Source organism: Nyctereutes procyonoides, unplaced genomic scaffold, assembly GCF_905146905.1.
Source record: "Nyctereutes procyonoides isolate TBG_1078 unplaced genomic scaffold, NYPRO_anot_genome, whole genome shotgun sequence".
Lineage (NCBI taxonomy): Eukaryota > Metazoa > Chordata > Mammalia > Carnivora > Canidae > Nyctereutes > Nyctereutes procyonoides.
This window is the reverse complement of record NW_026575139.1, coordinates 813,753-826,457: the sequence shown is the minus strand read 5'-3', so window position 1 is coordinate 826,457 and position 12,705 is coordinate 813,753. Positions and strand designations below refer to the sequence as shown.

Sequence of the window (12,705 nt, the reverse complement as noted above, 5' to 3'; positions counted from 1 at the left end):
GAACTAAAATAATAGCTTTAGCTTGTGAATATTATTACTGTTCTGTTAACTTTGACGTCTGCTCTGATGAGTACTGCATTATGTGTTACAGTTGAAACACATTCCTCCCTATGGATTTCTCTACTATAAACAACTACAGTCTCTCTTTCGACAGTGTGGTCAAGTCAAATCCATTGTATTTGATGGTGCAAAGTAAGTTGTGTATTTCTGTAATTAACTGCAGTTACGAAAGAGCCATAGTGTGTTTGGTATTTGTAGAAACTAAATTCTTACAACTGAGTGCATATGGACATGGGTGTCTATTTGGGCTGCTCCACATTGCCTTTGGAATGCAGCTTTGGTTTATCTTGTTAGTAGTGATTTATCTTTTTCAACCAAGTGAGCTCCTATAGGAGCTAAGCTGGGAGGTTTGTGGTCTGATACCAAGAAAGCTCCGTGCTGTGCAGTGTTGTGACAGGTGCTTGGAGTGTGTGCCAGTCCATGGTTTTTCACGGGGTGTCCCTAGTGATATGTCACTTTGTAGGCCACAAAGATGCCCCAGAGTATGGTTTATCTGCTTGTAATTATTTAGAACATAAATGTTCCAAATATTTTTGAAAGACAAATACTGCAAAAACTCAGTTACATTTTACCTTATTTTAGTTGCAGATATAGAAAATGAGATATGGTGTGTTTTTGAAGTATCATTTTGAGTTTTTATTTCCAACAGGGACTGTTAATATGCAGAAAAGACTATTTACAGTTTTAAGTTGATTTTTAGTTTTATTTTATTTTTTTTAAATTTTTATTTACGTAGGATAGTCACAGAGAGAGAGAGAGAGAGAGGCAGAGACACAGGCAGAGGGAGAAGCAGGCTCCATGCACCGGGAGCCCGATGTGGGATTCGATCCCGGGTCTCCAGGATCGCGCCCTGGGCCAAAGGCAGGCGCCAAACCGCTGCACCACCCAGGGATCCCGATTTTTAGTTTTAAAATTAGAAATTTTTTCTGGTGTTTTGTAAATTGTATTTCATTTATAAAGCTTTGTAAATCTAGTGAACAAGAAATACTTCTACTCTTTCTTTGACTGATGTCCAGTAACCCATGTTGAACATATTTAGTTCCTTTTCAATTTGGATTAATTCCCTTAAACATTTCAAGTTCTATTCCTATGATTAACATTGATTTTCTCTGTAAGCATGTAAATACCTCACATGACAAATCCATAACCCTAACGAAGTCTGAGTTCTTTTAACAACCATTACATATTTTTTTACATATTTTATTAATTAAATTTATAACATCTCGAGCCTTTTTAAATATTCTAATACAAATTACACTAAAATTCTTAATCACATTTACAAAATCACTTCTTTAAAACTGGCATCACACAGTGAAGCTCTCTTTCTTGAATACTGGAAGTCCATTTGCCTTGACTGAGGTTCCAGTTATGGGTGGGCTTTCTTTGATGGGTTGAGTGGCCTACAGTCTGGGCTCTCACTAGTCTTTATCACTGGGTTGGATTCTGTGTGTTTCATATTCTTTGTGTCTGAGCTTTTCTTTAAAGGTATTTTAATCCGGGATCCCTGGGTGGCGCAGTGGTTTGGTGCCTGCCTTTGGCCCAGGGCGCGCGATCCTGGAGACCCGGGATCGAATCCCATGTTGGGCTCCCGGTGCATGGAGCCTGCTTCTCTCTCTGCCTGTGTCTCTGCCTCTCTCTCTCTCTCTCTCTCTCTCTCTCTCTTCCTCTGTGACTATCATAAATAAATAAATAAAAAAGTCTTTTTTTTTTTTTTAAAAAAAAGGTATTTTAATCCTACATGATTTCTTGTATTTCTGGCTTTTTAGTCACATAGCAATGTCATATCAGTTACTTGGAGAAGTATGTATTTTCTTCTGTTTATAGGCAGTTCTTATATATCAAGTGTTTAAAGGCAGAGGATGACATGAATCGCTATTTGAAAGGGTAAAAGCCATATTCCTTCTGGGATCACACAGGGTCTAGTTTAGTGAGGAACCCGTGTCGGGTGTGAAGGGCATCTGAGCACAGGTAGTAAGTACACAGGCACACGGTTTCCCCTCATATGAAGCTTTCATCCTCTTTGTGGGGTTCTGTAGACATTTGCCTGTTGTGAAATGTCATGGGAGAAGCCCAGGTGGTCAGAAGACCTTCTTTCTAGGCCTTAGGAGCAGTAATGTTCACTTGGGACTTCCTTAGGGAGGAGTTTGAGGTGGGCGGTGGAGCTGGCTGGTGGGGCAGGATGGGGTTGCTGCTCCAGTAGGAGCCCAGTGTAAGCCCAGATGGGACTTTGGAGACTGTGGGGTGTGTGTGAGGCACAGCTGGAGGCCGCTTTGCCAGCAGCTGACTTTGTCGGATTTGTGTGTGCCAGGAGGCCAGGTGCAGTGCTCTGGATGGTCCTTTGTGGCTGCCTGACCCGTATGAACATGAGAAGATGGGCATGCAAGAGACTCCTGACTGTTCTGAGCTGCAGTGTTTTGTAGGCTTTGGTCAGGGAATGGTGAGAGAGGGGTCTTTGTAGTTACCTAAACTAGAGGTAACGTTTGAAACAAAGACAACATGTGAGACAGAAGCTCTCTTGGGTTTGGCTGTTGATTGCGTGTATAGGACAAAGAAAAGGGGGGGCCAGGAGGGCAGGTCTTTCAAACACCATTGACCAAAGAAGGGCTGTGAGGAGCGGATCCTGGCCGGAGGGGGGGTGGGTCAGGGTCCCACAAGTGGGAGTTCAGAATCCCACTGCAAGATGAGCATCATAGAAGTGTGGTCTCAAGTGTGAAAGAAACTGCTTCTGAGGAGGGACTTAGGAGCCCTCTAGGGAAGGGTGACAGGACAAGGGGTGAGCGAATTGGCATAGGCTGTAGGGGAGGGAGAGGCTGTGCGTGCTCAGCAGTGAGTCCACCAGGAGGCAGGTGAGGAGGCTGGAGGGTAGAGGAGAGCCAGCTGTCCAGGGACAGCAAATTCAGGCCACAGAGGGGCTTGGCACAGGGATGCACACTGAATAGGCCGGCCGAGTTAGGGACTAACTCTCCTTTCTGCTTGATGCTCTTCACTGGCTGCGTCCTTTCCAGGGCTCAGTTACACCTTTCCATGACAGTATTTGTAGGGGTTATAGGTCTGTATGCATGAGTATGTGTTGACCCGGGGTATTCATGTACAAGCAAATGTGAACTTGAAGCTTTATTTCTTGATACCAAGAAATGCTCAGCAGACACCCTTAGTGCATGCTTGATTCTCATCCCCCAGAGACTGGGATGGAGGAGCACCCAGAGATGGGAGAGGGGCTGGTAGTGTGGGATGTTCATTAGCGTGACTAGGTGGTAAATATGGATAGTGTTTGTGGAGGGAGATCCCTGACCTACTCATTGTGTGATTTTCTCTTATCTGTGTTTTATTTTATGGTAAAATAGAAAAAAAACCCCAAAACTTAAGAAGTTGTCATTCTGTGTTCATTTTGAGAATTAAGATTTAGTAGCTAAAAATTTCATCTGTGCTTGGTGTTTGCTCTGCATTATCTAGTAATATATACGGTTGATACCTGGTCTTACTTTAATGGTACATCATTGGAATTTTTACTTAAGTGAATAATATTCATTTAAGTAAACACTTCTTGGTTAATTATAGAATGAAGAGTTACTGATATTTCAAGGGGAGGTGGAACTAAAAATTTCTATCTAATCTTGACAAATTAATATGCACTTAGTTCTTTTTTTCAGATGCCTATAGACTAATTTTTTTCCTTATATTTGTGGAGCAGAGCCTTTGTGGAATTTTCACGTAATCCAACAGAGAGGTTCAAAACTCTCCCAGCAGTGTATATGGCAATTAAGATGTCTCAGCTGAAAGTCTCCCTTGAACTGAATGTCCACTCTGCAGAGGAGATTGAAGGGAAGGTGCAAGGAGGGGCTGTCTCAAAGCTTAGGAGCACCAGGTATTTTCAGAAGGTGGTCCGTTAGGACTCTGTCCACCTGCTTTTACAGTTTCAGAGACTGCATTTAAATGAACCTTGCTTAAGCTTACACTAGCAGCACTGGCTTTGCAGCCAGAGTCCTGGTTTCCTCATCTCCTGGCTGTATTTGCATACATCACTTGATCTCTCTGAACATCAGCACTTTAATTCATGTCTTTTTTCCAGTTTTATTGCAAAATAATTGCCATACATCACTGTGTAAGTCTAAGGCGTTCAGCCTGACGGTTTGATTTTCCTATGCTGTGAAAGGACTACCACAGTACATTCAGCTAACGTCCTTCTTCTCGTAGAGATACAATAAAAAGTAAAGAACAAAAATTTCTTCTTTTGATGAGGACTCTTAGAATCCGTTGTTCTAACCATTTTCCTGTATGCCTTATTGTATAGTGGTAGTGGCAGGGACTATGTCGCATGCTCCATCCCAAGTGCTTATTTACCGTAGAACTGGAAGTTTGTATTTGTTTTTTAAAGATTTTATATATTTATTCATGAGAGACACACAGAGAGAGGCAGAGACATAGGCAGAGGGAGCAGCAGGCTCCCTGTGCAGAGCCCAATGCAGGACTTGATCCCAGGACCCAAGGATCACAACCTGAGTCAAAGGCAGATGCTCAACCACTGAGCCACCCAGGTGTCCCAGAAATTTGTATCTTTTGACCATCTTCCTCCAATGCCTCATCCTCGTTCCCCTACCCTACGCCTCTGGTAATAACAAGTCTGATCTCTTTTTCTATGAGTTTTTTTTTTTAATAGATTCTGCATGTGAGTGAGACTGTACAGTATTTGTCTTTCTCTTTCTGACTTATTTCACTTAGCGTAATGCCTTTGAGATCTGTCTGTGGTAGGATTTCTGTGTTTTTTTTTTTTTATGACTGAATATTCTACTGGGTATATATACCACAACTTCTTTATGCGTTCATCCAGTGATGGACACTTAAGTTGTTTCCATGTCTGGGCTCTAGTACACATGCTGCTCTGAACACAGGGATGCAGATACTTTTTGAGATAGTGTTTTTGTGGAATTGCTGCATCATATGGTGGTTCTCTTTTTGATTTTTTGGGGGGTCATCCATACTGTGTTCCATAGTGGCTGTACCAGTTTACAATCCCACCAGCACATAGGGGTTTCCTTTTCTTCTACATCCACCTCAACATTTGTGTTTTTGGTGATGACCACTCTGACAGGCATGAGCTATTACCTTGCTGTGGTTCTTATTTGCAGTTCTCTGATGACTAGGGATGTTGAACATCTTTTCATGTACTCATTGGCCTTTTGTGTATCTTCTTCAGAGAAATCTGTATCAGGTCTTTTGCCCATTACAAAATCTTTTCTAGTGTGTCTGTTTAATAGATACAGTATTTTACAAGGTTGTTGAGAAGATTGAGTGGAATCATGTAAGTAATTCTCAGTTTAGTAGGGATTGGACGTAATATTAGTTACCTTTCTTCATTCTTAGAGTTCCTCATTTCCTCCGTTTAAGCATAGTAGAGTATTCTCTGTTCTCAGCAGAGCAGACAGTGGGACAAAACAGAGATGCAGGTGGGAGTGCCTGGGTGCTGGTCAGCACAACCGCCCCTTCCTTGCTGAGGAACAGGAGGGCTGAGTAGTGACATTCACCACTTGGCAGCTGCTGTTGGGTATGTGGGTTTTCTTTTTTTTTCTTTTTCTTTCTTTTTTTTTTTTTGTGTGTGTGTGGGTTTTCTTCTCTTGGACCAGATTAAATCACCCTTCAGGATTTGTAACAGAGGCCTTTGCCTTTGGGTCACACTCTCTGAGTACTGTGTGTAGGAATTCTTAATCATCATTTCTTATTTGTGATCTTTTTAATTCTGTGAGGAATTGGACAGGAATTTGGGGAATTGTTGAGAAAGGGAGATCTGTTCCATCAAGTATCATCCTGCGGAGGAGGTTTTGAATTCTGAGACTTTGGGGATCTGTAACCCATGGGAGATCTTTTCTGGGAAAGTTAGGGAAAGGGATCCCTGGGTGACTCAGCAATTTAGCACCTGCCCTCGGCCCAGGACGTGATCCTGGAGTCCCAGGATTGAGTCCCACGTTGGGCTCCCTGCATGGAGCCTGCTTCTCCCTCTGCCTGTGTCTCTGCCTCTCTCTCTCTGTCTCTCATGAATAAATAAATAAAATCTTAAAAAAAAAAGTTGGGGAGAGAGTTGGGTCAGGATTTCTTGTATGATTCTTCATCTTAGAAATAAAAACCTATTAGGAAAGGGACATTTTGTTTTTGTCAAATTTATATTTCATATTCTCAAACTTCAGCATTTACTATCTTACCATTCTAAGAGATGAAGGATAGGTCCTTGGTTTATTAGAAAATCATGTATGTGTTTGTAACAGAATTGAACCAGGCATGGATTCTGGTACTTAGGAAAGGTCAAGGTCACTCCCCTCTAAAACCAGAAATTAGGAAACATTGCAGATCTTAGATTTAGAATGTATATCCTTAAAAGTAAGTTTTCTGTAAGAATCTTGACTTTTAATTCTAAATTCTATTTTTCAAGGGTAGTGTGTAACTATTGGGGTGCACAGCCCTCTAGGGCATTCAGGAAGCCATTGGAAACTCCAATTTGAGATGAAATCAAATTAGTCATCTCTGGGTTTGGCATTTTATTGAAAATTTTTTTTATAAATTTATTTTTTATTGGTGTTAAATTTGCCAACATATAGAATAACACCCAGTGCTCATCCCGTCAGACAATTTTTTTTTTTTTGTATAAGCAGTAGAATAGCTGGGGCAGTAACTTCACATATGTAAACATGTTTTCTCTGTAATATCTGACATTTATTTCCTTATTTTAAATCATGTTACGTAGGGTGAATGTGGACTTCCAGAAGCAGACAGTAGATCCTATGCAAGTCTCATTTAACACATTAGACCCATCTCAGACAATTACAGATCTCCTCCTAACAGTTGATGTCACAGAGGTAAGATGGTGCGGTTGAATCATTAGCGCTTTTTTTTTTTTTTTTAATTCATGAGAGCCACAGAGAGAGGCAGAAACACAGGCAGAGAGAGAAGCAGGCTCCATGCAGGGAGCCCGATGTGAGACTCAACTCTGGGACCCCAATATCACACCCTGAGCTGAAGGCAGACACTTAACTGCTGAGCCACCCAGGCGTCCCCTTTTCTGTCTTCTTCACCTAGAATTGTCATGCTATAAATGTGAAATAGTACATGTACACACACACAGGTAACACAGCCTATACACTTAGTGATCTAGCAACATGGGCTTGAATTACTCATAAATTGAAATGTGGCTGTAAACAAAATGAAACACAACTTCTTCTGGAATCAAAGTGTAATTTTTAAAAGACTAGGTACTGTTTAAAATGCTATAACAGTAATTTCAGGAACATGATACATGTGAACATGTTAATTGGCATATTGGTACATGGCTGTGTAATTCAGTTTATGTCAACAAAGTTGGCATCAGCATCAGTACTGTGTAAGGTGTGGTTTTTACTTCAAATAAAATTTCAGTGGAAATACATACCTGCTTCCTGGTAGATCTGTGACTGCACTCACCAGGAGACTTCACACAGACGTCTAGGCTCCAGGCTGACTGAGAAGCTGCAGCCACTGTGGGTCCGTGGAGTGGCCTGGCAGGATGAGTGGGGAGATGCTCCGTGAGGCCCTTTTCCATGGAACACCTGCTCCTCCTCCCGCTTGTCACTGCTCTTCCAGGGGCTGTCTGTTCACACCACACCTGCCCTTGCTACCCTTGCCACTCTTGAGCTGCCTGCACTCTATGGGCTGGGCTTAAGGACTCTGGGCCCATCATGGGGAAACAGTCCCAGTCTTCTGTGCCCTCTAGAGCCTTTCAGGTGTTAGTGAGCTAACCAAGAGAGGGCTCTGGGACACACATTTCCTCATGGCGGGTGGCCAGGGAACCCCGTTGTTTGTAAGCACCTGTTAAAAGCCTAGAGAATTACTCAAGGTCCAGGGATCCAGTTTAGGAAGTGTAGTATTGAATGTTGGCCCTGCAGTGTGAACTTATGAGAACCTTTTTATAGAAATCATTTTAAAATTTAGTCTTTGCTCTTTTTCCTTTTTCAGGTTGTTGAGGTGGGACACTTTTGGGGATATAGGATTGATGAAAAAAACTCCAAGATTCTGAAAAAGCTTACTGCTGAAATAAACCAACTGAAATTAGTACCCTTGCCTGTCCAGCCACATCCAGACTTGGTCTGTCTGGCTCCTTTTGCTGATTTTGATAAAGAAAGCTACTTTAGAGCTCAAATCCTTTATGTTTCTGGAAATTCTGCTGAGGTATGTTTTTCTATAACTAATCACTAAAAAGGAAATGAGACAAACTTGTAGCAGTTTATAAAAAGCCTATTCTAATTTTAAGTGGAAATTAAATGTAAAATCATTTCAGTTCAAAAAGTAGCCTTGTAAAAAGTTATGTACCTCAGTGATTGTGGATTTAAGTTCCAGTCATAAGACTACTGGACTCTGGAGCTAGAGTAGATCCTTGTGTGGTCACTGGCCAGGTGGCGCTCAATGTCTGACCCTGTATAAAAGTGTGTTCTTGCCCATTCTCTAGGTGTTCTTCGTGGACTATGGCAATAGATCTCATGTCGACCTGGATCTTTTAATGGAGATTCCTTATCAACTTCTTGAACTCCCATTTCAGGTAAGGTAGAGAAGCTCCTATGGTGTGAATCTAGAGGTCACATGGTCTACCCTCAGCCCACAGAGAGGGTCCAGGTCCCAGAGTGGGAAGGGACTTGCTTGGTCACACAGGCCAAATTTATCTGCTTTTTCCCAATAGATTTGTCAGTATTATTTGTGGAGTTAAAATATACGGAAGGTTTCACACTAAGCAAAAAAGTTAGCTGTTTAATTCAATTAATTTGAAAACTATTTCTGATGTTTTTGGTTTTGTTGCAAACAGCTAGAACTTTGGTGAGCTAGATGTACCTGTGTGTATCCAGAGGCATTCCAGACTTCTCTTTGGGTTGAAAGGCAACATCAGATTTCTTTACCTATGAAATCCTCACTTTGTTTGTGAACCCCCCCGTTTTTTTTTTTTTACTGTATATAATCATTTACTTATTTCTGTTGAAGTATAGTTGACACAAAATATGATCGTTTCAGATGTACAGCATAGTGATTCCACAACTATATACCTTATGGTCTGCTCACACAGGCATAGCTGCTAGTGGTCACCATACAATACAAATACAGTACCACTGACTACATTTCTCATGCTGTCCTCTCTACCCCCTGTGACCTGTTTGCTCCTGTAACTGGAAGCCTATATTTTTGGTGCCTTTTGACCCATTTTGCCCACCACCCCCCAGCAGCCACCACTTTGTAGTTCATATTTATGGGTCTGCTTTTTGTTTGTTCTTTTGTTTTTTAGATTCCACAAATAAGGGAAATAATAGGTATTTGTCTTTCTCAGACTTATTTCACTTAGCATAATATTCTCTAGCTTCATCCATGTTGTTGCAAATGGCAAGATCACATCCTTCCTGATGGCTGAGTAATATTCCACTGTGTGTATACACCATGTCTTCCTTATACATTCATCTGTTAATAGACCAGAATTGTTTGTTTTTTTTTTAAAATCTTTTTTTTAAATTTTTTTATTTATTTATGATAGAGAGAGAGAGGCAGAGACATAGGCAGAGGGAGAAGCAGGCTCCATGCACCGGGAGCCCAATGTGGGATTCGATCCCGGGTCTCCAGGATCGCGCCCTGGGCCAAAGGCAGGCGCCAAACCGCTGTGCCACCCACGGATCCCCCAGAATTGTTTTTAATAGACTTTTTATGAGCACATTGGTGAAAATCCATGTTCTGGGCCACGTTTCAGCAGTATTTGGAGTGTTCTACTCATTTATAAAGCTGGTTCAGCCATCTTTTTCTGTCCTGTAGGCGTTGGAATTTAAGATTTGCAAAATGCGCCCCTCTGCAAAGTCTCTCGTGTGTGGTGAGCACTGGAGCGGTGGGGCCAGCCAGCGGTTCGCCTCCCTGGTGAGTGGCTGTGCTCTCCTCGTCAGGGTCTTCTCTGTGGTGCACAGTGTCCTGCATGTGGATGTGTACCGGTATGCGGGGGTCCAGGACACTGTCAACGTGAGAGACATCCTCATCAAGGAAGGCTACGCGGAGCTTGCCGAGGAGCCCTATGAGTCCAAAGTATGCACCTTCATCTGTCCTTGTTGGAGCGCATGTGGCCATGTGTGCATGGGGGGTGGTGGTGTTTGGTGTGGGGAGGCAGCAGAGAAGCGAGGTGCTGTTTTCCTGTCACTGAGGGATGAATGTAGCTAGGTGTAGTGTCTGGTACCATTTTAAATGTCTTCTAGGTTTCTTTGACACTAAATTATGGTGACTGGCTGTTACTTTTGTTAGTTTCCTATTAGGCTATTTTTTTCTTCCTGGAATAAAAATTAGATGTAGAAATGTTCTCTGGGGAGTTGTTTTTTTCTGTAATGGATTCAAGGATTTAGCTCCCTAATGAAAGCAATTAATAAAATACTTGTTTCAAGTATTTCAGATATTTCAAAATGACTTTCAACTATTTCTTTCAAAATCAATTGTGAAGCTGTTTTTCTTTGTCTGAAGGTTTCAGAGATGCCACATTTGAGTCAAATGTTGAAGGCCATTTATTTTCCGTCTGTAATTTCTGCTGACATGAAGGGGGCTGGGATTCGGGAAAGGGGAAACCAGCAACAGAATGGCAGTGACAGAGTCCGCTGGGCTTTGTATTTCCATGTGTGAGAAACCCTTTTTGGGATTCTGGTAGTGTTTCTGGTGTGGAGTAGAAGTTTTGTGTGCAGAAGTTCTTTTTAAGAACTGTTTCTCACTCTTGTCAGTTTTCTGACTGAAAGGTAGTAAAGGCTGATGAACCTTAAATGAGTCCTGTCTTCCTTTGTTTGAATTTTAAGGTGTACGTGCTTGATAGAATTTTCCCTGACCTTAGTGACCTACTAATCATACCCCTAAAATACTTTGGTTAGCTTGGAATTAAGTGCTTTTAATACAGTTTTTCCTTTCAGCAAATGAACTTTCCTTATTCTGCTTAGCAAAGCCACGAAGCTCTCAAGGGTCTCTTCTCCAAGTCCATACAAAACATGGTAGACATGACTGTGTCATCTCCCGTGAAGGATGATGAAAAGTACCTGATCCGGGTTTTGTTAGAGAGCTTCTCTTCTAATAAACTAGGTCCCCCCAACTGCAAGGTAACTTATAGGAGTTGTTTTAAAATACAGTTTAAAACTTAAAATCGTTGTACACTTATATGCTGAGTCATAGCCAGTAGTCATGATGGGTTTTTCTTTCCTGGTTTTCAACATTGGTACTTTTTTTTTTCACAGTGGTGCTTGTATTAGTAAGGGCAGAACCTGGGGTCTAGTGTAGGGAAATGCTCGGACTAGTTCTTTATCTAACCCAGTCTTTTTAAGGCAACTGATGCTTATTTATACCCAGTTGAAGCCATGTGTGTGCTATAGAGAACCAGGCCCACCGCAGAGGTGCCCCAACCCTGGTGGGCACTGGAGCTGGTGCACCTGCCTGTTTCCGAGAAGGGGCTGCCACATGCCCTACCCCTGGTCAGGGCTCCCGTCTTGCTACCCCAGCCCACGGCCACTTGCTCTCAGCCTCCCTACTCCGTTAGTTTAGTCTGATGCAGTTGAAAGAGTAATATTTTTTACTAAAGTGTTGGGTAGTATTTCCTTTTTTTGGCCAAAGTATATCTGTGGAGGAATGTTAGTGAAGCCATTGAAAGAATCACTGCATCCCAGAGAAAGCACCATAAGGCATTTTCCCCCCACTGCATCTTAAAGATATTATAACTAAGGTGAAGCTGTTTTCTGTTTGAAAACTTGAGCTGACTTTTGGATTTTTAAAAAATGCATATTAAGTGATAACTTGCCTATTGCTAGCATTTTGCATATTTTGTATCTACAGGCGATACTTCATGGGCCTTTTAACCCTTATGAACTGAAGTGTCATAGTTTGACCAGAATATCCAAGTTCAGGTATGATTAACTTAGGTTCCTCATGGATTTCTTTGTACACTGCTGCTTTTTTTACAGAGCTTATCAGAAACTAATCTTTCTTTAAACTTTTGGGCTGTTCTCTTTTCCAGTTCCTTTTCATTCCTCCCTTAGCTCCAGATCTGAAGTCTTCTTTCTCTCTTACATGGAAGCCATTCTGCATGAGACAGTCTTGAACGTCTTCCAAAAAGGGCTTTGTGTTTTCTGTTTTTATTATAATTGTTATTCATTCAGCAACCCTGTGAATGCTTGCTGTGTTCTGGGAACAGTGTATGGTTGGAGGGAAAAGAGTGAACAAAATCATTGTGATCCCAAAAATTGTGTGTCCGGTGGGGATGGTATGCAAGGACAAAAAAATCCTCAGAAGAAGGGTTGATGAGGCTTTTGCACATTATGAAAGGGGCTGTAGAACATGTTGAAAGCATCTTGAAGGGATCCCATGAACGGCCTTAGAGGTTTCCAGAGAGACCAAGATGTGAGGGATGCAGAGGAGTTGGCTAAGGTCAGTGAGTGGGGAGGTGAAGGCTAGCTGGAGGGCATTCCTCAGTGTGAGCGCTCAGCTTCAGTTTGACTTTGTGCTTCTGAATAAGCAGAGTGAGGTTGGAGAGTGGGTGGGAAGCAGAGGGGCTTCAGAGCTGTGGCAGATGGGGCGAGCTTCATAAGCAAGATCCAGACTTCATCTGAACACAATTGGAAAGCCTTATGTTCATTTGAAACAATC

At 42.0% G+C, this 12,705-nt stretch overlaps 1 protein-coding gene across 1 annotated transcript in view; it reads left to right on the top strand.

Annotated features, from left to right (window-relative positions):
- The window catches only part of TDRD9 (tudor domain containing 9), a 109,867-nt gene that overhangs the window by 76,437 nt on the left and 20,725 nt on the right, over positions 1–12,705 (top strand). The window contains 8 exon segments of the mRNA XM_055304236.1: positions 92–192; positions 3,752–3,925; positions 6,794–6,905; positions 8,038–8,250; positions 8,528–8,617; positions 9,865–10,125; positions 11,013–11,168; positions 11,896–11,966. Of these exon segments, the coding sequence (XP_055160211.1) occupies positions 92–192; positions 3,752–3,925; positions 6,794–6,905; positions 8,038–8,250; positions 8,528–8,617; positions 9,865–10,125; positions 11,013–11,168; positions 11,896–11,966 (1,178 nt within the window).